Source organism: Pagrus major, chromosome 9, assembly GCF_040436345.1.
Source record: "Pagrus major chromosome 9, Pma_NU_1.0".
NCBI classification, from domain to species: domain Eukaryota; kingdom Metazoa; phylum Chordata; class Actinopteri; order Spariformes; family Sparidae; genus Pagrus; species Pagrus major.
The window spans coordinates 15,453,436-15,480,690 of NC_133223.1; the positions used below are offsets into that span (position 1 = coordinate 15,453,436).

Here is a 27,255-nt window from a genome sequence, read left to right on the forward strand (position 1 = left end):
GCAATGGCATTAAATAATGGAAAAACCTTTTTTGCATAATATTATGATGTCACAGTGAAGTTGACCTTCGGCTTTTTGGATACAACACTTCATAACTCACACTAACCATTTTATCCTACTAGACATTTGTGTTAAAGGATGTCATAATCCTCATATGAATCATTGCGACCTGTTCTTCTGATATTGCGTCCACAAGGATGGGACTTACAGATAGACGGAAGCATTAACATGTTTGTGTACAGTGATATCAAATATCACGTCATTTGATTTGTCATTTGTATGTGATATAAGTCAGGTATTGAGAGAGACAAGAGCAATTAATAGACAAATAATGGAGGGAAAGTAGGAGAATGGTTTGAAAGGCTTTGGTGAGTTGCAGCGTTTTAAGATTTTGGCGGTTACCTCCTCTAAGGGAATTGTTCTTTAAGTAAGGTATAAAGAAAAACTATAATAGCATACAACTATGCAGCAATGGGAGCAAGCCATCATGCGAGGAAGGAGGGGTTAGTCTTCAGTGTCTTGCAAAAGGACATGTCTACATGTGGGCAGGAGGAGCCAGGGTTCGTACCTCCAACCCTGAGATTTTTATCTCAACCCAAATGCAGAAAAACAAGCTAAAGCTGTAAAGTGAAAACACAACATTTAAGCATTTTCAGCATTTTATTTAATGAGTCGTCTTCGTGTTAAGTCAAAACTCGACATGGTCCTTTAAACATCCAAAATAAATTACTCAAGCATTCAGCACTTTGGAAAAAAGACAAGAGGCAAATGTATCGATGAACAACCACAAAGAAAGGCTGATTTCCCTTTAACACCAGTAAATGGCAAGCATGTACGTATTTCAGTGAGGTACACCCAATAATATTTCAACAGATTTTCTTGATGTACACAAATCACATTCAGTAACTTACTCGAACATAAATCTTTAGCCAGAATCTTTTGAGGTCCCATAGTGATGAATCCAATAACAACGAAAAACAAAATACCTCTACAACAGACATGTACTGTAGTCTTTACATTCTCAGTCAGACATACGTATGAACGTACCAGAGAGTGTGGTTAACCAGAGGTTATGAATGATTCAAAAGAACATATTCACAATACTTAATAAGGTTCTTCACAGTGAAATCTGTTATTCGGTGTCAAACTAAAAATATCAACTTGAACTACTGATATTATAAGCTGCACGCGTAATAATAACAATAGGTAATCATTTGAAGTTGGTTCAGATTATTAATGTTTTTAGTGGTAAAACCATCTGAGACCATCTAAAGCAAAGAGTTTGACACAACCTAAATGTGTGAATGTTCAGCAACTGAGATCCTTGAGAGATAAAGAGTTACTCTACAAGAGTTTGTCATTATTACGTCGACCAGGATTTTCCAGATATCCAAAAAGCCCACTGAAATAACAACATACAGATTCATTGTGAGAGCACCTTAGAGGTACATGAATTTACATGAACTTATGAAGAGATCAGACAAGTTAAAACATTAAAAAACAAAATTTAAAACTTTTCCTTTTTTTCCCCCCAAGTTCACAATACAACATTATCACCGGTTGTGCCTATTTTCAGGTATCCCACTCGTATGGCTGCAGGTCAAAAAGCTTGAGACAAGTTATGAAAGCTTAATGCTCGAGCTCTAATTCTCCATGGAGTCCAGGAACTCGTCTTCAGTGATGCACTCCAGCTTCTTCAGGACTGCTTCTGAACTGGCTGCTGGGTAGTCTGCTACTGGGAAGTGGGTCATAGGGTTGCTGTAAGGGGGGGGGCCCTGGAAGGAACAGCAAAGGGTGCGAAGGAAAGGCAACAGCTGGGTGATGGAGGACAGGGAGCGCTGAGTGAGGAGGGGGAACTCCAAGTGCTCGGTGGAAGATTCCTCACTCAGCCCGTTAAGTGTCTGGAACAACAGGACGGGATATGATAATCAGAGTGAGATGAGGTCTTTTTACAAATCAAAACCTCAATGAACATGACTTTTGGACTTCATACAGTGTGTTCATTTGTAAGACAATATAAACAAAGTTGTGTGGACATGGAATATTTACTAAAATGATGCCAAAAAGAGTCTCCTGCACCAAAATTTGACCCAGATTTGCATGACATCATCATCGAAAATGATGACCATGCATGACCAAGTGTCCCAGTTTAAGAAATTGACAAGAGATAAAGGGAAGAATGCCACACTGCTTTACCGTGGAATCTACTAATGTAATTTATATTCTACAGTATATCTGAACACATCATATTGCAATATTGTGCTAATTTCACAGTCAGTTACATTATCATATCTTGCACAGTGATTTCGAATAGTTAAACAATGACTCCAAGGGACAGTTCAAAAATCAAAAAATTACATATTTTTCCTCCTGTGTGTAGTTTTATTTATCAATCTAGATCATGTCGGAGTGAGTTTCGGAGACTGTAAAGATGTCTACCTGGAACTAGATGGGACTCTTTCTGCATCACCGCACTGAAGGAAATGTGCATCTACTTGTGGACGAGGGGCTAGCCAACTAAGCTAACTAAGCTAGCAGATGCATGCTTCCTTCTGTGCAGTAATACGATGTAGTTTGGTGAAAAGAAGATATTTCCTACATAAACTGTGTATTGTGTCATTTAATTCCTTTATATTCAAGACAAGGCAGGCATCTGTACGGCCAATATCTCCAAAACTCGGCAACTCACACCAAAACTATCTAGATGGATAAATAGCACCACAGGTAAGAGAAAACATATGTATTTTTGATTTTGGGGTGAACTGTCCCTTTAAGTAAGTTTGAGACATTCTCTGGTCAAAATATGCCCATTTTCCATGTGTATATTATAACATTATAGCAGTTATTTTTATTTTTCTCAACAAGATGAACATTCAAGAGTGTCGACTTTTAAATAGCAAAGAATGTAAGTTTAAAATTCAAATTTAATTCTTACCCCATATCGCTGCTGTATCCCTTCCAGCACTCTGACAACATGGGGTATACATTCCTGCTCGCCTTCTATCAGTGCAGTCTCTGGGCCGCTGTAGCGGTTCACGTCCACCTCAGGGACAAATGCCCAACGATACCTGTACACGGAACAGATAGTTACACAGTAAAAAGGTAATATAGGAAATAATACTCAAAACAGCTAATGCAACACTACAACTTATGAAGAGTTTTTGTAGTTCATATGTCCTGAATTGCTCTCTTACATCTGAAAGAGAGGTATCTGCTCTGGAGGAAAAGCCAGGGAGGTGTCCAGAAACTTGCAGGCTGACAGGTACATGTCCAACTCTGCCTGAGAGAAATTCACTGGTCCATTTCTGTCGAGGGCTCCGCGCACCACTTTAGCCAACCTAGGTGGTACAAAAACACAAGAAAAGAAAGTTGAGTATTTACAGACAGCATCAGCAGTGTGTTAATGAAGTATGAATAAAATAATGAACTCACTTTGAGACGTCTTTATCTGGCTGCAGAGCTTTCTCTAGGCGTGCAAATATGCGAATCTGGAAAACAAGACATTTCCATTAAAATAATCAAAACAGAGACTTGTACAGAATTGACCCTGTGTAATAGGCCAGGCTCTCAGAGGATGGGATCTTACCAGCTCTGTGACCATGATTGGCCAAAGAGATGTGAGGTGCTGTGATGAAATTCGCAGCAGGAGAACACGAAACATCAGGAATATCTGGGCTGAAACAGCAGCGCTAGGGTTCATACGCAAAGCCTCAGTGAGACGCTCTGAAAAGACGGGGACAGACGTGAACAGTCAGTTTGAATGTTTGTTTCTACCACTACACTGAACATAAAAATTGACATTGATATCCAGGACCATACCTTGGATAAGGGGCAGATAGAGATGATACTGGTCGAGTTCTCCACTGAACATGGCAAACGCCTGGCGCTTCAGCAGCATGGGTTTCTGGTCTACACTAGCAAACAGTTTCAGGGAGCTGCTCTGCATGCCTACAGCAAAACCAAACACAGCAATAATCAATAAATCAGTCATAAATGTCTCTGTTATTTGAATCTGATCCTCCAGAAGTGACAGTTCAACTGCACACGGTATTTCGATCCACTTTGGCTGTCCATCTTTGGATAACCGACAATGTTTAACGCTATTCTCTTTTTAATGAATTGATTATTTTACCAACCTCCATGATTAACCTTCTGTGTCACAGATTATCTCTCACATTTAGATGAAAATTGTATATTTACAGTACCACAAACATTTCCTAGAGGCTGTACTCACTCATGAGGTCTTTGAACATGGTCTTCTCATGGGTCAACAGGTGGTCAATAATGGATTTCCAACTAAAGAGAACAAAAGGCAGTCGAGCAGAGGACATTAGTGGTCTCAATTTCATCCATGTAGTAACACTAAATGCACCTGACAGACAAAATACATCTTTATAAACATACAGTGAGATAAGTTTATACATGGTATGCACTCTCTACAATAATAGCTCTAATAGCTTCAACTGTTTTATTTATCACAGAAGTTATCACTATTTTAACTATACTGGACTAAACAGGCCATGGCATACAGTGCTTGATATCAAATTTGAATTTCTGGAGAACTTTTAAAATAATCACTGGTCAGAATGTCCACCATTACAAATAAAGGTCACCACCTCCCCTTCAAGCCCAAATCCATAACTGGTTTGAGCATGCTATGGTTCAGGAGTCATATGGTTACTCACACAAACTTCTCTCTACCAATTTCAACCTTGCCTGCCCTGCCAACCTCCGGATTTGTTTGACAAATTAACCATTATGGTCACCAATGACCTTCTCTCTAGCAACCTTCAGAGTTCAACATTACAACTTAGGAAAACACATATACAGCATTTAGTACAGAAATCAAACCAAACACAGAAACACTGTACGCAGCACAGATAAAAATGGAAACTGTCCCAGGGGACACTAAAAAGTGACAAACCAGGCAGTTTTTCGTAAGTTATGTTGGAAAAAGAAGTAAAACATTTGGTTTTTGTTGGGTCCACATGCGTATTCGGGTGTGCACAACTCTTTTTAGTGTCACTGAGAAACAGCTGATGAAGGGAAAGGTATACCTTACTCTTAATGTTTGTCAGCGTCTTTGTAATGTGAAGTTTGTCTTGTAATTGTGTAAACTGTACCTTATTTTAGTGATTAGTTTCAGTCATTAAAGATTATAGCCTATGCACTGGTAAAGCAATCATGATTTAATGTTTCCAGAGTATCACTGAATAAAGGGTAAACATCCAGGGGAAATACGCAAATGTAAGATTTATAACTCTGACAAACTTATACAATATGTTTTTGCCAAATAAGATCCAAGAAACGCGTGCACTCTTCTCCTCGCGAGTGAAAGGATAAGACCGGATGCAGATTGCAGAAATTCACTTGTGCTGAGCTGCTTCCCAAAGGAATAGAGGTAAATAACTGAATGAATGATCTGCTATGTTATGGGATATGTCATTGCAATTACAGAGATGTCTACAAAGTCCCAGGGGGTCTATCTGAGGTTCCAACTGAACGCCAAAATAGACTCACTCTGCATGCCTAAGTAGCTAAATCTGGGACAGCTTGGTTTGTTTGTATTCAATTCTTTGGTGCAAATAAACCTGCATTGAATGAAATCAGCAATGCACATGTTTTTTTCCCCAAGTGGTGAAGATACCTCTTTAATATGTTTTTTGTGTTGTCCATTTGTGTGTGTTTTCATAAGCATCAAGCTCTCTGGGGCTTTATGTTGTCATCTTCCACCGCTCACTTCCATAAATAACATACATTTATTATTTAATGCTAAAATATATAGATAAGCTATTTTGTTGGACTTTTTATGACACCTTTGTATGTGTATAGGCATGGGACGATATGAAAATATCATGTCACGATTATCTCAGCCAAAATAATTGGGATTGACAATATTATCCTAATAATCATCAAAATATGCTTAAAACTCTTAAAAAAGGCACTCAAACATACTGAAATCACTTTACATTTAGTGAAGAAACAGACATCTTTATTGCATCACAGACAGGACGATTCTTTGTGAAAAACAATCAAATGATATCAAATAAGGTAATCATAAATCATAAGGTCCCCCTGCATAAATAACGGATAAATAAATCATGGGTACCTCATCTCCCTGTCGTTTTTTAAGTTTGGAATTCATTGTATTTCCACACATCTGATTTAAATTTTTATTTTTGTGGGGAATACAATGGGCCAGCTGAGCCTTCAGCCATGTTGACAGGCTTAAGATTTTGGAATGGCTGAAAAGCTGCAGCTCCCCATTTGTGGCAATTAAAGATAGCTCAGGAGATCAATATAGGAGTGTATGTTAGCTAGCTAAACAGCTTTTTCAAGTCACTCATGTGAGGAAATTCACAATTATACTGATATTCAGATTTTCCCGCTAATGGAATTGCACCACAATCGACTTATCCGGAGTGTTTTTTATCACAAACTGCGATAAAATCTTTTATCTTTCCTTCCCTAGTTGTAGAAGAGTGGTAAATAATTGTTCGTGAATAAAGTCCTATCTAACAAAGAAACACACTGACCTTGGAGCACAGGAGGCATCCATGGTGAAGAAGAGGGGGTCCATGAAGAGCTCAAAGACCTCTTTCCTCCAGGCTCTTTTGGTGTAGGCATACCCACTCAGACTGCTCAGCAGCTGAGCACCCGCTTCAAAGCTGGGCATGTTGTAGGCACTAGAGGAAAGAGAGCACACATTAGAGAAGTCTTTTAAGACCACAGCTGTTAGCTTTAGTTGGCCCAGCTACAGTATTTACCTGTGGTTCTTCAGGTAGGGGAAAACATAGTACATGAGCCGAGAAATGAGAGGAACAGCTTTCTCCTTCTCATCACTGCGGTAAACCATGTCCAGAAGTGGTGCCAAGATCTAAACAATGAGAAAATGTGTTAAACAATGCCAACTCACAACAGATCACATATTCATTCCCTTACTATATATATAAAACCTAAAAAAAACCTACCTCAGCCAGGAGTACAAGAGCTTGCACGCTGTAAACTGAGGGAGCTGAAGAGGAGACCATGGTGCTAGCTTGAGCCATTGACTCTGACCAGATGAGGAGAGAAAGAAGATTGAGTTAACCTGTTACTGTAACAAGCTTGTGACGTTTTTATCATAGAATAAAAGTGATCACTCAGAGTTACTCTGAGCTGATCTTAAGTTGCCTTTCCCTCTTAGGCAGGATCCCTCTACCAGAGTTACCATTTATCGACGCTGCTTCCAGGTCCTAGCTGGGGCTACTGGGTTTCCATGGATGTAGGTGCATGTCTATACTCTCAGGTAAAAGTTGGATGGAAAGTAAAAAAAGCCATGTCCGTCCATGGAATACTAAGTGTACTATAGAAAGAGAAGTGTTTCCATGGCAACAATAGAGATTTGAAAGCTCTGCTTGGTCCAATCTGAGAGAGGGGGGCTATCTTGATATCCTGGGTTAATTTTCTCCACTTGTGGCTGAGAATGGCAGATGAGATCATGCATGTATACGTCAGAGGTATTTTAAGTTACCATGGTCACCGTCCGCGTCCACGTCATCAGGTTCGTCTGCTTCAGCGCACACCTGTGGCTGAACTTTGACCTCCAGGCTGCGGCTGAGCCAGCTGGTCTGCTCCAGAGACGACCCTGCGATTCCACCCACCGCCTCCAGGATCCGCTGAGTCACCTCCTGCACGACGATGTCACCATCAATATCACCACAGTGTCTCGCATGCACTCAGTGGCTACCTCAATCATAAATATAGCAATAAATCAAGCATCATACCTGTAGATCTCTTGTGTCCTTCTTATTGTCCAGGTTGGGGAGCCTATTGATGAAGTCATTGAGAATGCTGCGAGAGAGAAATCGCTAATGAATATAATATTTTCCAAAAGGAAATTAGTAATGAAATGTGCAGGTCAATAATTTTCAATCTCATAACATAACATATGATCCTTGTAGTTGTTTGTCAGTGCATTTATGAGCAATTTTGGTGTGTATGCTCTGATGCTGTCTGTGTAAGCACTGCCTAAGAGTATTTTGTAATGCACAAGTACTAATAAGAGTACGGAATAAGTACCCCAGCAGTAAGAAGTGCCCAGGCGGGGCGAGGTTGAGTTGAACAGACTCCCGCAACAGACCGAGGAGAGAAGCAATGTTTTCCTGCAGAGCCTGAGCTGAAATACTTTACACAGACAAAAGAGATTATACAAACATGAGCATATATAGAATGGTCTTATAAAACCTGAGGTTGGACCTTGCATTGAATTTTCCTACGTACCTCTGGGTGTAGGAGTAGCTGAACTGTAACATGGGAACATCCACCAGGCTGGATTTCTGATGGAGATAAAAGAATATGAAAACGAAGGAACAGTTTAATTTATAATCCTCCAGAGTACAAGTTTTTTCATGCATGTATGTTTGTTTGTGTACCTGTTCTCCCTTGATCTGGTGCGGCTTTTTCACCACCTCTTTGACCAAGTGCAGGATGGTATCTGTGTGCAAGGTGTTCAAAGATTTCACCAGATCCACGATGGTTAGACGAGCCTCGCTGGCCACAGGTAAAACCTAAAGAAGACAACAAGCCTGTCAGTAAGACAGATGAAGGAGTGACTGTGTCCTTTCTTTGTTTCTGGACTCACTGCAGTTCTTACTTTGTTTTTGTGTCGTCTTTTACTCTTTCTTCTGCTCCACACTTCTCCCAGTGAAGCCATGAGATTAACACCATACTGCCCAGTTAGGGGGAGCAGGAACTCCAGGATCCGCTGGCGCAAGATCTGAACACGCACACACCGTGAATGGATGAAGCACTCCGTAATTATACATGCACATGTATAAATATTTGAATTTAAGTAGGAATATTACAGGATCAACAAACAATTTTTTGCTGGCATAAGAAATTCAGTATGTAACACACACCTTGGTGCTTTTAAAGTAAACAGAGGTAGAAGAGTGTCTGCTGCTTTGGGCAGAGTCAGGTCCACGTCTCTGAAACTCTTCCCTCGCGACCACCCCCCATAACAGCGCCATACTACTGAGCATGTGCGGCAGTGCCTCGATCACAGCGCTGCGTGCATTACGGACATCCACAGGATCACAGGCAACCAAAGACTGGCCAAGAAAGAGAGAGAAAAATAGTTTTTAATTGTCATAGATATAAGAGGTGCATTTTTGAGTACATGTGTGTGTGTTTTGTTCCTAACCCTCTTGTTGTCCAGTAGACAATAGTGTGTAATGGTGGTCAGGCCTTCAAGCAGAGTCAGAGGGTAGTCAGGAGCAATGTTCTCCCTCCTACCACTCAGGCTGATCAGAAGACAAAAATACGGGTCAAACATTTAAAAAACAAATATGTTTTAACTGTATTTTTGATTGTGTGAAATTAGCTTCCAGCTGTAAAGATACAATATGTGAGTAGCTGTGTTCTACAACTAAACCAATTTTTCACAGTAAAATATGTACAGGTCTCAGATAGTACTGTTGCATATGTAGTATAAAGCCTTTTGTGGCTCCAGAGGAATCTCTGCATGCAATCTGATAAATTGCCTCCAGTGCAATGCAGTTGCATTGTGGGTAATGAAGGCGCCAGGTTTTGAATGGGAAGAAGAAAGTGTGGAATAACAAAAGGCGATATCTCTCGTTTTGCTGCATGGACTTTGATCATTTATACTAAATGTATAACTGCAATGCTAGACCAGTGGAGAGCTTTTTAAAACTAAAACAAAACAAGGAGATTAATTACCCACAATGCAATTTAGCCCCTGACTGAAATCACCTCTGAATCACTGGATGAAATTCATCAGATTACTTTCAGCTTCCTCTGGAGTAGAACTCTTTAGAGTAGAGTTACCCTTTACCAAAATTTAGAGACTATTGTTTTGTTTTCCTTCTTTGGCAATAATATACTGATGGCTGCTGCTGGCTCTTAAACATTTACAGTGACACACACTGGCACACATGCCCACGTACACTGATTAGCCTCTTGAATAACAAAATCTATGGGCAAACAAAGCAGTGTCTCTTTCAACTGTTTTGTGTTGTGCTCTTGAAGCAGAAAATTTTCTTCTTTTAATTAGTTTTCTTGTCTTTCTTTACTTTTATATATAGGTTTTTAACATTGGCCCTTTGTAGGTTCGACTATTGTAGACTTAAATTCTTACATGTCAGGAGAGCGACCCTACACAATAAAAAGGACAAACTTAAAGCTGCCAAATCATTGTAGTTTACAAAGATATGTTAGATGAGTCTACCTCTGATTTGTCTTTCCTCCATCATGCTCGTAAAGTTTGACCAGCTCGTCTAAGTTCCTGCAGATCTGATTGATAAGCGGAGCCACGATGATGCTTAATGAGCGACCCAGGAATGGCAGAGAGGAGCACAGCAGTGACACCCAGTGGGGGTGCATGGAGTAGCCGTACTGTGGCTGCAGAGCCCTGGCTGCGGCTGAAACAAACATCCCCTGGGCTGTGATGGGGTGGCTTTGGACGTACTGTGCTGCCTTGATGGACTGCTGAAAAAGAATTGCGGTTTGCCACTCACGAGCCAGTGGGGTGCTGGCAGTCGGGGATTCACGAGGCTCCTGGCTAGTGGCTGAGACAGCCCCGCCGGGCCACACATGGTACTCAAGGACGATGAGAGCCTGGAGGAGTTTCAGTAATTCTATTTGTAAGGGGTACTGTTCCGGACCCCCTCCTGCTCCAAGATTCACCAGACTCTCCTCTGACAGGCCTCCCTGCTCCTCCAGCAGCTCCGCACCCTTGGCTGCTCCCTTGTCCATTCCCCTCTGGCTGACATACATGGATGCAGAGAGTGTAAGCAGAGCATACTGCTGCACTTTACATCCTGAGAGGAGTCTGCGAATTGGCTCCAGACTGGCCCCATTGCCCTCTTGTCCCCGTGCCACGCAGCCAAGCTGGTTCACCATCCGGGTCAGCACCTCCACACTCTTCACTTGTACCTCCCTGTTCCCCTGCAGGTCAAGAGGACCCAAGCTCAGATAGGAAGGGTAATGAGAGCGCAGGAACCGCAGACACACGGACACCAGCAGTTCAATGAGTAGGGATGGAGGCACAGAGGGGGAGGAGGAAGGGGAGAGCAGGCAGCCGTAGAAGCCCTGACCATCCTGAGCCTGTTGGTGGCGCTGCAGGAGGTTGGAGACTAGGTTTAAATGTGCAGCAGAGCTCGTGTCCAGAGAGGTGGAGGAGAGCGCATCCACCAGAGGGCACTCGGCACTGCTCCTCAGCAGGCTGTCTAGCAGTGCCAAGCCTTGGAGCAGATGGCGCCAGCCGCCCGCCACAGGATACAGCAGCACGTGGCGGAAGAGAGAGTCGATGGCCTCTCTCTTCTCACGCTCCTGTTTCAGCAGGCGAGACCTGGCCATGGCCTCCAGCTCCAAATCCTCCTCATCCTCACTCGACAGTGAATCAGATGCCTGTGTGTGCTCGGACTCAGCCCGCCGCAGGCCGTTGAGTACACCTCCTTCCTCGATGCTGCGGAAGGGTACAGAGCCTGAGCTGGAGTTCTCAGTGGATGCCTGGGCACCACTGGTGTCAGCTGACTCAGTGTGTTCACTCTCACCCTCCTCCTCCTCTTCCTCTCTTTCCTCCTCTTCTTCTGTCTCTTCACTCTCACTCCTCGATAACACTAAAGTGTCCGGCAGTTTGGCCGAATCTGCACCACTGTCTAACTCGGCCCACAGGGATTCCCGGTCCACAATGTTCATGAGATTTAAGGTGGTGACCTCTGTTGCCATGGCATCCGTAGATGTTCCAGAAGATTTGGTGGAGCTTCGACTTCTGCTGCTGAGAACTCTCAGGGCACCTTCAAGAAACAAAACACACATTCAGCCAAACAGAAGAAGTTCATCCAATTATAATTTAATTAATTTACACAACACTTACCAGCAGTAACATTTTGTTTGACGCTCTGAATGGAGCAGCGCTGAGTGGAGGGGTGAAGCAGCAACAACAAAATAGGCTCCAGGATCCGAATCACATCATTGAGGGAAAGAGCCCGGACCAGCCAGCACTGAGCTGCTGCACTAATAGAGCCATCTGTACAGCTCAGACTGTCCACCACAACGCACAGACACCTGAGAGAGAGACATGCAGACTCAGATTTAGTGAAGAAGGAAAACAAATTCTTAAAAAGTAAGGTGACCGTTTTTCTTGTAGTGTTTTCATTCTTTATTTTTACAGCATGTTGTGAACAATTTCACTTTGTCAGAGTAAGCTCAATGGGGATCAAATGAGTGCCAGCAGTGAGAACTCATAGTCTGACCCTATGAGGCTGTAATGCTTATTACAAACTGGAAAATAAAAAAAGGAAGAGACCAATCCTTAAATTCTCAACACTAGTGGACACAGCAACACAAATTTGGCACTTTTCCCTAGAGGGGAACTTTATCATGTCATGTTAACATGCTTAATGTTAGCATTCATCCCAAACTTAAAGGGGCTCTGTAGAACTTCTGTGTTGTGCTGGAAGCCGGTCGCTAGTTTATGTAAGCGAACTCCATTTCTAAACAAATGCTCTCTGTTAGCAGAGCGGAGAGAGGCACTGAGACGAGGCACTCAAGAACGCATTAAGTCACATCGTTTGGTCTGTCGCAGACAATCCGACCAGAGACTTTTACAAAGAAATCCACAGTCCAGCAGCACTAAACAACTTAAACACATTGTCTACAGGCTTGTAGGCAACCAAGAGAGACAACATGTTACAATCTACTCACATATGGCCAATTAAAAAGTGATTTATAAATTACTACAAATTGTTACAAAGAACCCCTTTAAGCTAAGTCTGGTGGGAATTAAGTTGTCATAAAACCTAAATAAAGGATCCCAACCCAAAAATAAAATCATGCCCTCGTCAAAATAACTTCAAACTGTTGAACTCACTTAAAGTTTCTCACAATGGGTTACAGATACAAAGAAGCAAGGCTGTGTCTCATGGTCATAATCAAGCTACAGTTCTTGGACATGTTTACTGTCTGACCACGTTTCCACTGCGTACTAACCGGTCAAAGGAGCGATTCAGAGACATGGTCCTGTTGGACTGGATCTCCCGGGTCAGGTGCCACAGAACTGTGAAGCGGTGTAGTGCTTCCAGCCGAACAGCCTGGGGCAGACAAACACAAGGCAAACCTTTGGCTTTGTCACATTTCTCAGTAGGTCTGTGTGTCCCAGTTAGAGTGACACATCTAGAAAATGCTGGGAGAAAATTTAAATGTGTGAAACAACTTGTGGTTCAGCATGTGTGCGGGTATATTCACCTTGTCTTTGTGCAAAAGCGCCTGGCAGATGATGTCCTCACAGATGGATGCTGATGGAGCCAAACAGTGAAGTCTGTAGAAGAGTTCCACACAGGAAATGTGCTGCTCTCTCCGCTCTGTATCCAGCTGGCTCCACAGAACCTGGGACACCCTCTGAGTCACAGCAAAAGAAAGACAAAATCTTAAAATACCACATTTAAACTACAGCTTCAAGTAAAAACAACATATTTCTACTCTATAACTTAACCTTATAGAAATCTGTGCGCTCCTCTATGGCACGAAGCAGAGCAGGGTAGATGGGTGGCACAGTGACCATCTGCAGCCGCCCACTCAGAGGGTTAAAGTCAGATGTCTGGTAGCGTCTGTGCTTGTCCTGGATGACCAGTGCTAAGGACTGGGAGTGGTTGATGAGCTCCAACAGGGAGGCCACTGCAGTGTGCTGGATGTTGTAGTCCCTGGACAGGCAACACAGCGTCATCAAGGACGTCAACCACACCGGCAGGCTGTCCATGTCACTGCCTATGGAAAACAAAACATTTGAATATTTATTACCTTTTTGTGGGTTACAATCCACTGATTTTACACAATTTAAATCATCACAAGGAGCACTTCTGTTAAACAGTTGTTTTTCATGTCTTCTCTGGCTCTGGAGGAAGCTTTTGAAAATGTAAGAAAATAATCTAATCCAACTGTGTGCTGACCTGTGTGTCCAAACATGTCTGCATGGAGAGCCAGAGTCTCCTCTTCGCTTAGGTAGACAGGGAAGGTGGTGCACTCCAGCAGCAGGTGGCAGGTAGCAGTGAAGGCCTGTCGACAAGCATCAGAGATCTCTGCCCTGCCGCGGGGCATGTAGCCAGCCGCCCAGTCCAGACAGCCCATAGGCCCCTTTTTCTTCTCCGTGGGGGCTGCTGGGAGGTGGGCATCAGATGTAGAGCGGGGTTTAAGTTTGTTTGGGGTGAACAGTTCAGTCAGTTTGTCTTTTATTTCCCGTCCCCCTCTGCCCGTTAACAGAGTCTTTTGATCCAGTGAGGCAGCAGTTAGGTCAGGCTGGGCTACTTCCTCTGGTGCTCTCACATCCTCCACCTGCACTAGCAGGTATCTGAAACACAGTAGGAGGGAAAAAAATATTTGGAAATCACAGTTAATAAAAAAGATCCAATGCAGGTTACAGATAATCTAATAAAGACTCAGTAGATGAAGGTTCTCAGTCATGCAGGTCATGGTAATTCTAAGTGCCACACGTAGGCGACTGGACAATACAGCACTCAGAACTGAAACAAGTCCAGTTGCCAATGATATAGCACTTAGTAAAGACTCAGTAGTTTACCTTGTGGTTATGAAGGCAAGGATGTCCTGCAGACACTGCGTCATGGTGTCTACACTCCCTCCCCTCCTCCACACTCCCTCGTCTTCTTTGAAAACTCCTTCAGCCGTCTGGCTGATCCCTGGTGGGAGATGCTGCTCTGATGGTGAGGCGCTGATGCCCAGTCCACTGTCTTCAGACCTGAGTGTCGGGTAAACACCATCTGCAGGCTCTGCCTCATCTCCTCCGTCCCTGTTCAGCTCTTCATCTCCATGGTGACCATTTACCTGCCCACCATCTTTCTTTCCCTCTATCTCTAGATCCTAGATAGAGTATAATTGACATGATGAGGCACAGACAAACATCAAAAATATAATTTAAAAAGAAAACGCAATGGCAGAAATTGTAAAATGCCTAACCTGAGTCTTTTTGCTTTCCTCCTCTGGTGACTGTAACTCCATGTCCTTTGTGTGTGCCCCTGCCTCAATGTCCATATAAGCCACAGGCATCTGGATTTTACTCAGGACTTTGAAGCAGGCACGTAGACCATGTGTGATATCTTCCAGGCTAACTGTTTCCATGTGGCTGCGCAGAGTCCGCAGCATGCTGCTCAGCATATCAGGGAGGAACTGGGACTGGATATCAGCATGGAGCTCCTGTCGGAACAAGACAAACATGTACAAGACACTGTTTGTGGATAGACATTTCTGTAGGTGTGTGTGGAGTCAGAATTGGGTCAACTAGTGGTGCATTATAGTCAATATTTGTTTTAACCTAACTGTGACTAACAGTACCAGAGCTAACAAAGAAAAGCTCATTATTTTTTTTTCTTTCTCTAAATTTGTAGTATTTGTTAAGCTTTGCTAAAATGTAACTCCCCAGCATTCTGGTTTACGGGCCAATCTAAATATTTTGAATTATTCCCAAATATGTGTTTCGAGTCCGCGTCCGAAAAAATGTTTTTCCACAATTGAGTGAACCAATTGTGAGCACCAAGTGTGAGTTGTTTACCAGAGGAAGAACGTCAAGCAGGAAAATGATGAGATTGGACATCTCTGCGACAGAAGGGGCAGGGTGACTGCGGTCCTGCCAAGGAGGCGTTGGTGGGTCATCTTTGTCACTACAGAGCAAAGACAGAAATAAAAAGCCAAGTTTTGAGTTTGGACTTTTTTTAAAAAACATAACTGTTTTAATCCTGCAATGCTGTTTACTATGTAAATGCTGACCTTTCCCAAAATATATACATATATATGCTTTATCTAACCAGGTAAAAGCCTCATCGAGATTTAAGTCTCTTTTTCAAGAGGGACCTGGCCAGAAGGGCAACATGAACATCATTACAACAACGAAGACAAAGCCCACACAAGATTGTAACACGCTACAATTGAGTCAGCATAATATTCAGCTAAAATGCAATACAAAAAAAGGACAAAAAAAAAAAAACACACTTCTCATACGTAAGGAAGTGCAATTTCTCAAACAATTTCAGTGAAAAGAAGAAGAAGGGGCAGAGTATTTAAAAACATTTTGCCTACTACTGTTCTAACTTAGGGGACCAACATCTTTTGGCCGTATTGGTTTTTTTACACATGTACTTCTGTACACAGATAACTCGAATTACTGCCTTGTGATGTATGCCATAGTGCATTTAACCTCTGACCTTTGGGATATAAAATGTCAGAACTGGCCACTAAATTCTAATAAGTTCATCCTTGAGTCCAAGCGGACATTTGTATCAAATTTGATGAAATTCACTCAATGCCTTCTTGAGATATCGCGTTCACAAGAATGGGATGGACAGCCCGAAAGAAAATTGTGCCTCCATGGATTTTTTTTAGTTTATGTCATCAACACCTGATAGGTTTAAGTTTTAGAGTGGACTGTCATTGTGCCTCACCTGAGAGAAGTGCAGAAGCGTCGGGTCATGTACTCCCACAGGTATTCGCTGTTCATCGAGCTCACAAGCATATTCACCGTCTTTATGATCTCTGATGCATTCTTATTCTCTTTTATCTTACTGTTGAAGAAGAAAACACAAGAAAGCATCATCTGTTTCTGGTTTTCTATTTTTCAGTTGCAATTGTGTCACATGTTCAGTTAAATGTGTATTCAGCAGTGAACAGAGATCTATTGCTCTCACCTTGCAAGCTGGTTGCCTGAGAGCCCTGAGCTGGTGATGTTTTCCTCCCCCAGCATCTCTCGACAGTAGCTGTGGAAGGCTCGGACCACCTCCAACAACACACTGCTCAAGACAACCGGACCTAACAGAAAAATAGGTGGTATCACAGTAAAACATGCTGAGAATAACGCTGAAACATAAATAAGTGGATCAAGTTCTTCAGCTGTTTGACATGTTTGTGTACTGTACAGGTCAGTGCTGCCTACCTATCTCAGGTTTATCCAGCAGGCTCATGATGATACGAAAGGGCCTGAGGTATCCAATTACATTCTCCGGGTCGCTCTCCACATCCTTCTGTTTGAGGATGTTAATCAGAGCCTGAAGTGACGGAAAAGAACATGAGAATATGAGCACAGGTGACAAACATACACTGGTACACAGTTCAAAAAGACACACCTGACCGAGATGTGAAATGTGAGTTTGTGAGAATTGTCCCACGCACAACCCCCCATAAAACCACAACTTGTCATTTTCACACTTTGCTTTTTTATGTATTTAACAAAAGAGATTTAAAATGTGTTAATTAGTGAACTTTAGAGGAGCTTCTAGATGGATTGTGTTACCTTAGGACAGAGCCAGGCTAGTAATTCCCCGTTTCCAGTCTTTATGCTTATCTAAGCTAACTTTCTACACACATGTTGATGCCATCGATCTTCTCACCTTTAACTCTTGACAGGAAAGGGAATGAGCATTTTTCCAAACATCAAACTTTCTTTTTCTTTAACAACACTGTCAGGTTATACTAAAAAAAATATGCATGTATTTATGTTTTTTTAAGGTTCACATGTCCTGGGAAGTTTTCAATGTCCCGGACAAATGGGAGAAATTCTCGTGTTTATGAAGCTTAAAAACAATTCACGGAGAATGCTGATGCCTTGCAACACCAACCCAAAGTGTCAGTATGTGACAACCTGCGAAGTGAAGTGTTGAGTCTCATTCCGACGATGGTTCGGTCTGAGTGTCTGTTTGTGTTCGGTTCAGCCCGAGCTATTTTCCTGCAGTCTCTACTCTCAATCTATGTTAATAAAGTACATTTCCCCTCATGTCAGCAGTCATCAAGGACAAACAGAGACTAATTACAGTACATTACAGTGAGTGGCTGGAAGTGGAGGTCGGCGCTGGCTTTATTTGAATTTACTCTGTATGTAATCGCACCACATGAAAAATTTGCTTCATGTTTGTTACGAGCACAAGAGAATTATTTTTTCACCGGACATTATGACCAAAGTGATTGATATGTCCAACATGACTGTCTTCAACAGACTTTCCAGGTAAAAAAATGCTAATCACCGGATAATGGTGCTGAATGTTAACACATGAGTGAGTTACCTGCACAAGACAATCTCTAGAGTAGGTGGTGAAGTAGTAGGATGTATGATCCTCTGTGCTAGATGAGAGGGTGGGATGTGGTGCCACCATTCCTCCTTTTATGTCAGTCCCTGAAAATACATACCCAGAGGCAAACAACACTGAGTTAACAGAGAAACCGAACAGCTAGTTTAATATAGAAGTGTATTTTAATGGTCAGCACCTAGAAGCCAAGCGTAGAGGCGTCTGTTGAGGGACATGTCTCTGCGCAGCAGTGTGAGTGAGGCTGCAGACACCACTGTGATCACCTCTTTGACACTCATGGCAATACTGGACTCCACTGGGTCCTAATAACACAAAAGAGAGAGTAACAGTTGGCTGAGAAACAACAGGAAAGACAGGGAGTGTAATGACAGGACGTTGGGACAATACGGTTCTTCTCCCTTTGCATATCACAGGTATCTAAAACATAATGATAGTACTTTTACAAAAAACTATTTTAATAGTTTGAACCATAAATATCTTGTCTTGGTACTGCATTTAATTAAATATAGGTCGAAAAAGGATTTGCAAATCATTGCATTTTGTTTTTTAGTCCAAACTTTTTTGGAATCTGGATGGTAGAATTGTGGACAACTCGCAACAGCAATACATGATGTTTTCAAGCAGCAGCAACAGCAGTTTGCACAGAAGAGAAACACTTCAATTAGATCAGTGGTCCTCAAACTTTTTCATGCCATGACCCCTAAACTGACACAAATTAGACCACAGACCCACATTTGATAAGGTTTTGTCCCTGAGTCCTCCATCTGTTCACAAAAGGCATATCAAACCCTAAAAGACAGAAAGGAAGTGTGTTCTTGTGTGTACCTACCAGGCATTCAGCAAAGGGGAAGAAGTAGAGCAGGATTTCAAGCATGTTCCTCTGCACCAGGACATTTGAATCTTGTAGAGAAAGACACACTGACTTCACCTGAAGACAGACAGAAACCGAGAAGCTCAGAAGGAGTTCAGACAGATGACAAAAGATGGTGATGGAGCAGAGGGTAGAACTTAACTGAAACATGCCTGAAGTGTGTCCACAATACAAATATTTCCCCCTACGATCTTAATCATTAGACATGATTCATACCATAGGACAAACAGAGCAACTCACCACCAGCCTATGGTCGTAGCCTAGCATGTGTGTCTGCTGCCGCAGGGACGTCATGCGATCAAAATGTGTGACTATAAAGACGGAGGCGGGCAGTCGCACCATAGGGCTGACCAGCATAGTGCCCCACAGGGCGCCATAGAAGACCTGCTGACCCACCAGCAGTGACAACTTGAGCAGCAACGCATCAGTCCTAGACAGAGGATATAATGGATTGAACTCAATGACTGTGTTCAACAACACATCCACTAATTAATCTATATTTCTGAGTGGCAGTCTGACCTTGGGGTTAGTGATGTCATACCAATCAATTCTGTCGAAACAATCGATTGTTTCAGTATAAAAGTACTGACAAGAGGTCGACTGACTCAGCCAGTATTAGTCTTTGTCAGTACATTAGTGGCCCAATCTATTACTGACACATCTTTAGGAAGTTGTAAATTCAAACTCATGTTCAGCTGTGTCTTCCTCATATATTTTGAATGATACCTTGGTCTCTGGTTTTGCACTTCCTGATTTACTCTTTAATACAAAGTTGCAGCCTCCTGTCTACTTGCACTTGTACTGTGTAAACTAGTGATACATAAAGTGAAAGATCAACAGATTATGGATTTTATTGTTATGGAAAAAGGCTGTCAATGACTGTCCAGCTCTTAATGGTTTCCCACTCTCTTTCTCTGTCTGTTGTTCACAGCTCAGAGCCCTTTTGTTTCTTCCATAACGACTCACTAATGTATATTTGCATTTACAAAAAGGGCTTAATAGATTTTCTCAAACAGCCGGGTCCTGTTGTTTTCCGCGATTGTCACTAAAGCAGGAGTTAATAGTGGAAATTTTGTGGGGGGATGATTATCAGCTGCGGATTAATACACATCTGGTAATCTAGTGAGCATTAACAGCAGCAGAACGGTGCATGCGGGATCGACTCAAAATAAATGACAGTGCCTATGTTCCCCATCATGAAGGGACATGCCACTCAGTTAACTATTGGTTGACAATACAAAATATAGAATATTGTCAGACTTCAAAATTTTTTAAAGCAAGAATAAAAGAACAGTTTGAGATCATTTCTTCCTTCTCCTGACAACAGTATGTGTCATATACCTGTCATAAACCTCCAGTCCCTCTTCCAGGCCTGGCAGTAGTCCAGTTATGAAGGCCTGAAGACTAGGCAGCAGAGCCCTCTGCAGCGGGAGATAGTAACGCTCGTAAAGTGTCAGCAGCACAGGCTTCACTGCCATGGCTGCATGGCCCAACAGCGGGAACAATCCGGAGCTGAAAACAAGTAAAACACACACAAATTCTATCATAAAAAGCTGCACACGTGACCAACCAGCTCTCTTTTTTGAAGCAAGCAGTCTTTCAGACTTCTTCCTACGACTTTACCTGTAAATGAAAAGATCCTTGGCCAGCCATTTTGTACCAATGATTTTGAAAATGACCTCGTAGGTCTCCAGAGCCTTGAGGTGTACTCCACTCGGCAAAGCCGGGTGCAGACACTGGGCGAGACGCTTCCCTATGATCAACCTCTTGGGCAGGAGGGAGTAGCGGAGGTTACTCTGCAGGGCCTGAAAGAAGAAGAGACAAAAAGAAAGAAAAAGAATGGTTTTGCCATTAACCAAATACCTAACAGAATTTGGCAGAACTATCCAATGAAACACATAAACTCTTTCAGACACATTAGAAAAGATTTTGTGCATAATGTCGGAGTACAGTGTCATGCTTAAACAGATGACATTTTTCTTTCCCTCGTATCGTCTGTGTACTTTAAGGGCCACTTTTGCTACATTAACACACACAGACACTCCAAAGTAAATATCTGCTCTGCAAGTGGAAATAAAAGTGGCACATTTATTGTCCAAAATAAACCGCCAGAAGCAGTAAAGTTGAGCAATAGCGAGAGGGAGACTCACTGAACAAGAACTTCCTCATAAGTACAGATAACTGACACACACAAACCAGCTGTGAAGTTGAAACTCACTAAATATCAACACCAACATGCAGTTACAGTATCTCTATTGAATCAACTACACTCTGTGCATCATACCGTACCTTATTGAGTTTGCCCAGTGAGGAGATGAGATCTGCCCACTCACTCGAAGACTCAAAGTTTCGCAGCGCCTTCTCAATGACCGCTGCATAGCTACGGTAACGGTAGTCATTCTGCAGTTCTAACTCCTCGGGATCCATGATACATCAGTCTGATTGCAGCATGTTCAGCACAATATTTCTGGAAAAGACGCAGACCAAACGAGATGTGTTGAGGAAAGAGAAAATACACTGATCAAACTCACAAGAGCAATTAGCTCCACGATAGTATCTGTCTGTCTGCAACCTGTCGAACATTTCTCTGCCTCTGAGGCTTGTTTATGGCAAATAGAATTAGCCTATTAGCTCTGTTCACTGATACACACACACTCTGAGGCTGTGGAGACAAATGTCCTCATTCATAACTGGTCAGTGTTTGGCTGATTGACCTGTCTCTCAGCCTGAAGAGTGACGCTTTGGCCCTGCAGAAAAACAAGTTATGGGCTGGGCACAAACACGCAGAAAAGAGAGATTTAGTTTGTGTCTCTTTTGTCTACACATTGAAATTTTAAGCAGCATTAATGAGTTTTGTTGGAAAATCTAGGGCAATATTGACATGAGATCACCTTATAGTGTGGTCATAGCACATAGGCACAGGAGAGCAGGCACATTTCAACCTTATCATTCATCTGGAGTTGTGTTTTAGGCTACCTGATAAATATAAGTCCAATAATCCTCCTCTTTTAGCTCTGTTTTGGTGTTCACCAACTCCTGAGGGAAATGTTGGTCTGTCTGCTGTTTGGTGCTGAGCATACAGTGTGCAGTTTTTTTCTTTTCTGAAAACAGCTGCCTACTGTGGCTGGAAACAAGGTAAATTAAAGAAGTGAGACTGAACCCAACAGTTAGGTTGCAGGCGACTAAACCAGAAGAAAGAGATGGGTTGACAGATCTTAAAAAGCTCTGCACAGCTGTGGGGAGTTACGGAGTCGGGTGATAATTCTCTGTAGGTTTGAACTACGAGCACTCACTTTCACATTAGTCTCGTCATTTGATCCTTTTTTTTTTTTTATAACAATATTGATTCGTGCAGCTTTTAAAAAGGTCCAGAGGAGAAATTACAGGTAAGTAAAACATTTAGACAATACAGGCACCAATCTCCTTCGATCTAGAAAGAGTAGCTTTCTTGCTTTCAAGCACATGGCATGGGCAGTGGTCATGTGTTTGTGTGTGTGTCTGTCTGTACATGCAGTTCATTTGTATGAAGCTGAACAGAGAGATGGGGGGAGTAGGAGGGCAGGATTAGAGGAGCACAGACATCTGGACTCCTCGTGCCTGAGCTGAGAGGGGCTTTACCATCGTGGACAAACCCAACAACACGTGCTGAGAGCAGCTTTATGTTACTGGAGAAACGATCAGTCTATTGACAGAAAAATAATCAATTCAATCACAGATTAATCTTTTGAGGCATTTATGAAACACAAATACCCAACGTTTGCCGGTTTATGTTTTAAAAATGTAAAAATCTTCTGATGTACTCAATCTAATACTGTTAAATACTGAATACTGTGCTTTTTTTGTTGCTCAGTTAAATGATAAGCAATATGAGGACATCTTCAGTCATTGTAACTTGTTGTGGTCATTTTACAGACTAAAAAAGTAATAAATAAATGTCAAAACAATGAATATGTTTATTTAGTTAAAACCATAATGAAAATAACAGCGATAGTTGCGGCATCATGCCTCCTCCAGCACATCTTTAATGGGATAATTAAGTGGGAAAAAAGCCTAACCCAGATCTTGACCCACAGAAGTGATGCAGAATACAGCTGGGTTTATTTCTTGTGGGGGGAAAAATAAAAGGTAAGACAGTCAGTGAGTTAAACAGAACTGGAGAGGTAGCTCATTCATCTGGATCAGCCTTTAACACTGTCAGCAGGTACACCTCAGCAGTCATTCTCAAAGCCCTTCCATGAACTAATTACACTCCTGTACTATAGACACAATTAAATGTGCTGAACAGGACATTTGGCAGCTTATTGATTAACCTCAAAAACACAACACTAACAGCATATTTAACATAATATCTAGAGCCCAACCGATGTATATTGGTAAGCTGATATTGGCCTATCACAACAAAATTACTGTTTCAGTGCACTGATGTCATTTTAGACAAATGTTGAATTGTAAAACATCCCGTCTCGGTTACCTATCTTTGTCACAAATGCATGATTTGAGGAATCGTAGCAAAAAATGTGTGCTTATCAGTCGATATATCGATATCAAACTATTTTGCTTCCTAATATTGTTATCAGCATTGCCCCTCAAAAAATTGAGTATCGGTCAGTCTCTAATAATAGCACATTTTATATAGTGGACTACCAGTACTCACGATAAACAACAACAACATCACAAATATGTAAGAGAGCTGCAAGAAGAAAAAAAAGACTCCTACCACCTGCACCCTCACCTCGGGCAGCACGATACAATAAATCATATTAGAATAATTTTGACAGATATTAAGATTGTGATATAAGTTGTAATAAGTGGGAATGATCATTTTTGCATCAGTATTTTCATGTCCACTGAAAAAACCCTATTAATATCAGGTTGCTGTGACATTTGCTGAGGTCTGTACCAAAAGCATGTTATCTTATACCTGGAGAACAAGAACTGTGGGCCAGAGCATCTCTACAGCACTACAGATTTTCATTAAAATGCTGCTCTGTCAAACATTTTACCTTCATCAGAAAATTGCAGCTTCTGTGGTTTAGATATTTTGATAATAATACTACCATGACCCTTTTAAAACATGTGTCATTGCTGTCATCAATTAGTAAACATGTATGCCAACTGGTTAGCCACCTCTAACCAAACCAGACTAAAGACATCAAAAACATCTAATCCACAAAAGCCACATGCAGGACTCGTGACTGCAGTATTTGTAAAATCCCGGCTACAACCCTCTCACCAGAGGATTAAACTATCCAACCTTTTCTTCCCCATTGACTGTCTTGATATTAGACTGTAAGACTGGTTAAAGGCAGAGTATGTCAAAACAAAGTCACACTACACAGCAGCCTACCCCTGCTTCAGGTGATGTTATTCCTCACAGATCCTGCTCAGATGGACCATAATTCTTTCTGCAAGGAGTCATCTTATGTGTGCAACCTTATTTGAACAAGCAAATGAAGATCCATAAAAAAAAAGCTTAATCACAGGTGACAGCCAGATAATCAAATGGTGTAGGGGAAGCAGAACTAAATGTACATTCTCACTTCCTCATTGTATGTATCAGCAAAACAGCAAGTGTGATAAAAGCATGCATTTCTATAGGCTGCTGTCAGACAGAGGAGTGTGTGCTTTGAGGGTGGACACACGCACTATGGCGCACAACAAGTCACCTGACTGACACCACCATCACAGGCTTTAATGTGGCAGTGTTTAGCTGTGAGAAAGCAGATGAGGAGACTTAATACATAACCTGTGGCCAAATGACAGTTGGCTACTGCAGCTTTTGGCCTGTAAACATATCGTGGCATCAGTAGAGCCTACTTATGTAACACGTCCTCAGACCACCGACTGGATGATAACATCATCGCCTCCTAGACCAGGCGTAAGATATTTTTTACAGCACGTTAGCTTATCAAATATGTTTTTGTACAGCTAGCTTAAACACATTTTCGCCAATACTAAGATTGAACAAGGGAAATTCGGTGATATTGCTAGCTATCCATTTAAGACGAACCGTAAAGGTGATACTGAAACGTCAAGGTTTAGTTATTTTAGAAGAAATAATATAATTATACTCTACACTATAAGTAGACAACATATAACGTGTCCGTTAGAGCTAACATCACCGCAGTAAACAATATTAGCTAGCTATCAGGTGCATCAGTGACTCACCGACTGCGAAACAAGCCCAAGATGCGCCGGAGAACACTCGCTTCAAAGCAGTCCGCCTCGAAGAAGCGACAGCCTCGTCCTCATGGTGCTTCTTTCGTGGCTCAAAGAAAAGAAGTAGCAAACGTGTAATTTGTCCTGAGTATGAGTGTGTCACTAAACATCCCCACTTAGAGAGACAGTCCTAACGGGGCGGGATCCTTAAACTCAGCTGATTCAGAGCCGAACGCAGCCGGGCGGTTCACTTCCTGGTTAGAGAAGGGGTGGGGCGGGGGTATCTTAAGCTGGAAAAGGGGCTGTTTGTCTTCAAACTGTCGTCCAAAAAGTCAATACATGAATCGCTTAAGCTGATTTTTCACCGAGAGCGAAAAAGAAACCAGTTTCTCACCAAACAGCGTTAAAGTAGATAGATAACCTCACTGTTAACTCACTGCCCTCAGGCTTTGGTACAGTCCAGGATGTACCGTGTTTACAAACCTCTCACCTCACTGCTAGATAGTTCACAATATTGCAATCACACACAGACAGCAACTTAATGAACAGCCATAGCTTTTTATTTATTTGCTGCAAATAAAAAGTCATATATATAATATGTAATTAAGAGTTTATTATTATGTAATGTACAAAATACCCCCACTTTCAATACACATTAAATTAGGCATAGCTAAGCAGTCCAATATAGGCCTTTTTCACATCATATGAAAAACATTTAAATTATGGCACACCACGTGGATTTTGTAGCTGTATACAGAAATATACTGTACTTTGCAGCTCCAAGTACTCATTATGGAGTACGATTATTAAAGTGCATTTGTGTGTGAGCAGCTTTTTACTGTCGTAAATGGCCAGTGGGACTAATTCTAACAATTTAATATTCATACAATGTTGGGTATTTTAACCTAAAGTAATGCATTGTATCCCATAAGCAAAATTATATTATCACAAAAGTACAATCTTTGAAATAAGGTTTAAGAGTAGAAGTATACAATAGCACAAAATTGAAACATTTAAGTGAAGTTCATCTGCCTCAAGTTGTACTTAAGTACAATATATACATACACCTCCTGGATTTAACTAAGCAAATATGTAAGAGCCTTACATTGGAGTTATTTAACACTAACTGATGCAGTGAGTTGCTTCTCATGTCTTGAACAACCATGTCAGAAGACATATCCTGTAGTCGTGGAAAAGATGTTACTCTGTTTCAGAAAGGTCAAATTATTGGCCTGCATCAAGCAAAGAAAACAACTAGGTAGATTGCTGAAACTACTAAAATTGGGTTAAGAACTGTCCAACTCATTATTAAAACCTGGAAGGATAGTAGTGAACCATCATCTTCGAGGAAGAAATGTAGTCGGAAAAAAATCATGAATGACCGTGATCAGAGATCATTTAAACGTTTGGTGGAATCAAATCGTAAAACAACAACAGTAGAACTCACGGCTATGTTTAATAGGTTAAAGTAAGAGCATTTCCACACACACAACGCGACGAGAACTCAAGGGATTGAGACTAAACAGCTGTGTAGCCTTAAGAAAACCACTTATCAGTGAGGCTAATTGGAAAATAAAGGCTTCAGTTTACTAGGGAGCATAAAGATTGGACTCTGGAGCAATGGAAAAAGATCATGTGGTCTAATGAGTCCAGATTTACCCTGTTCCAGAGTGATGGGTGTATCAGGATAAGAAGAGAGGCGGAAGAAGTGATGCACCCATCATGCCTAATGCCTACCATACAAGGGTTAGGGTTAGGGTCACATTGTGAGTTTACCATGTATGTGTAGATGAATGACCCAGTTCTTTACACACCCTCCTCAAATGTTGACGACAAACTGATTTCAGAAGTTACCAATTAGAATAATCTTTGAAATTATGAAGCTGGAATAGGTGCCAGTACTGTGGTTTTGATTCCATATATTTTATTTTAAAAAAGGCTCCTCTCATTATTAAACATTTCCTGTTGTCACCAAGGTTAAAGTAAATCATTTTAAAACTTGAATATCTATTTATCAGACTTATTCAACTTTTTCTTCTGCAAAATAGATTCAGATGTAAATGTGTGAAGTTTGCTCTTTCTGCTACATGAAAAGAGAGACTTTCCTTGTTCCTTGTTGTCTGTCTACATGTCATAGCAGGA

General features: G+C 41.7%; 1 protein-coding gene across 1 annotated transcript; it reads right to left on the reverse strand.

Annotated features, from left to right (window-relative positions):
• Nucleotides 1-641: 641 nt before the first annotated feature.
• dop1b (DOP1 leucine zipper like protein B) lies at nt 642-25,277 on the reverse strand. The gene is made up of 38 exons (XM_073473477.1): nt 25,123-25,277; nt 21,244-21,421; nt 20,578-20,759; nt 20,296-20,466; nt 19,195-19,384; nt 18,913-19,011; nt 18,262-18,385; nt 18,060-18,169; nt 16,937-17,048; nt 16,692-16,812; nt 16,449-16,568; nt 15,563-15,671; nt 14,971-15,207; nt 14,576-14,874; nt 13,950-14,347; nt 13,496-13,767; nt 13,249-13,401; nt 12,994-13,094; nt 11,879-12,069; nt 10,229-11,798; nt 9,185-9,284; nt 8,901-9,092; nt 8,636-8,758; nt 8,415-8,549; nt 8,263-8,318; nt 8,062-8,166; nt 7,767-7,833; nt 7,514-7,670; nt 6,972-7,054; nt 6,768-6,877; nt 6,537-6,686; nt 4,235-4,296; nt 3,820-3,948; nt 3,587-3,723; nt 3,433-3,488; nt 3,195-3,338; nt 2,936-3,068; nt 642-1,901 (listed from the first exon to the last, which is right to left on the reverse strand). Exons 2-38 carry the CDS (start codon nt 21,379-21,381, stop codon nt 1,644-1,646), a joined length of 6,894 nt encoding a protein of 2,297 aa, XP_073329578.1. The 5' UTR covers nt 21,382-21,421; nt 25,123-25,277; the 3' UTR covers nt 642-1,643.
• Nucleotides 25,278-27,255: the final 1,978 nt, after the last annotated feature.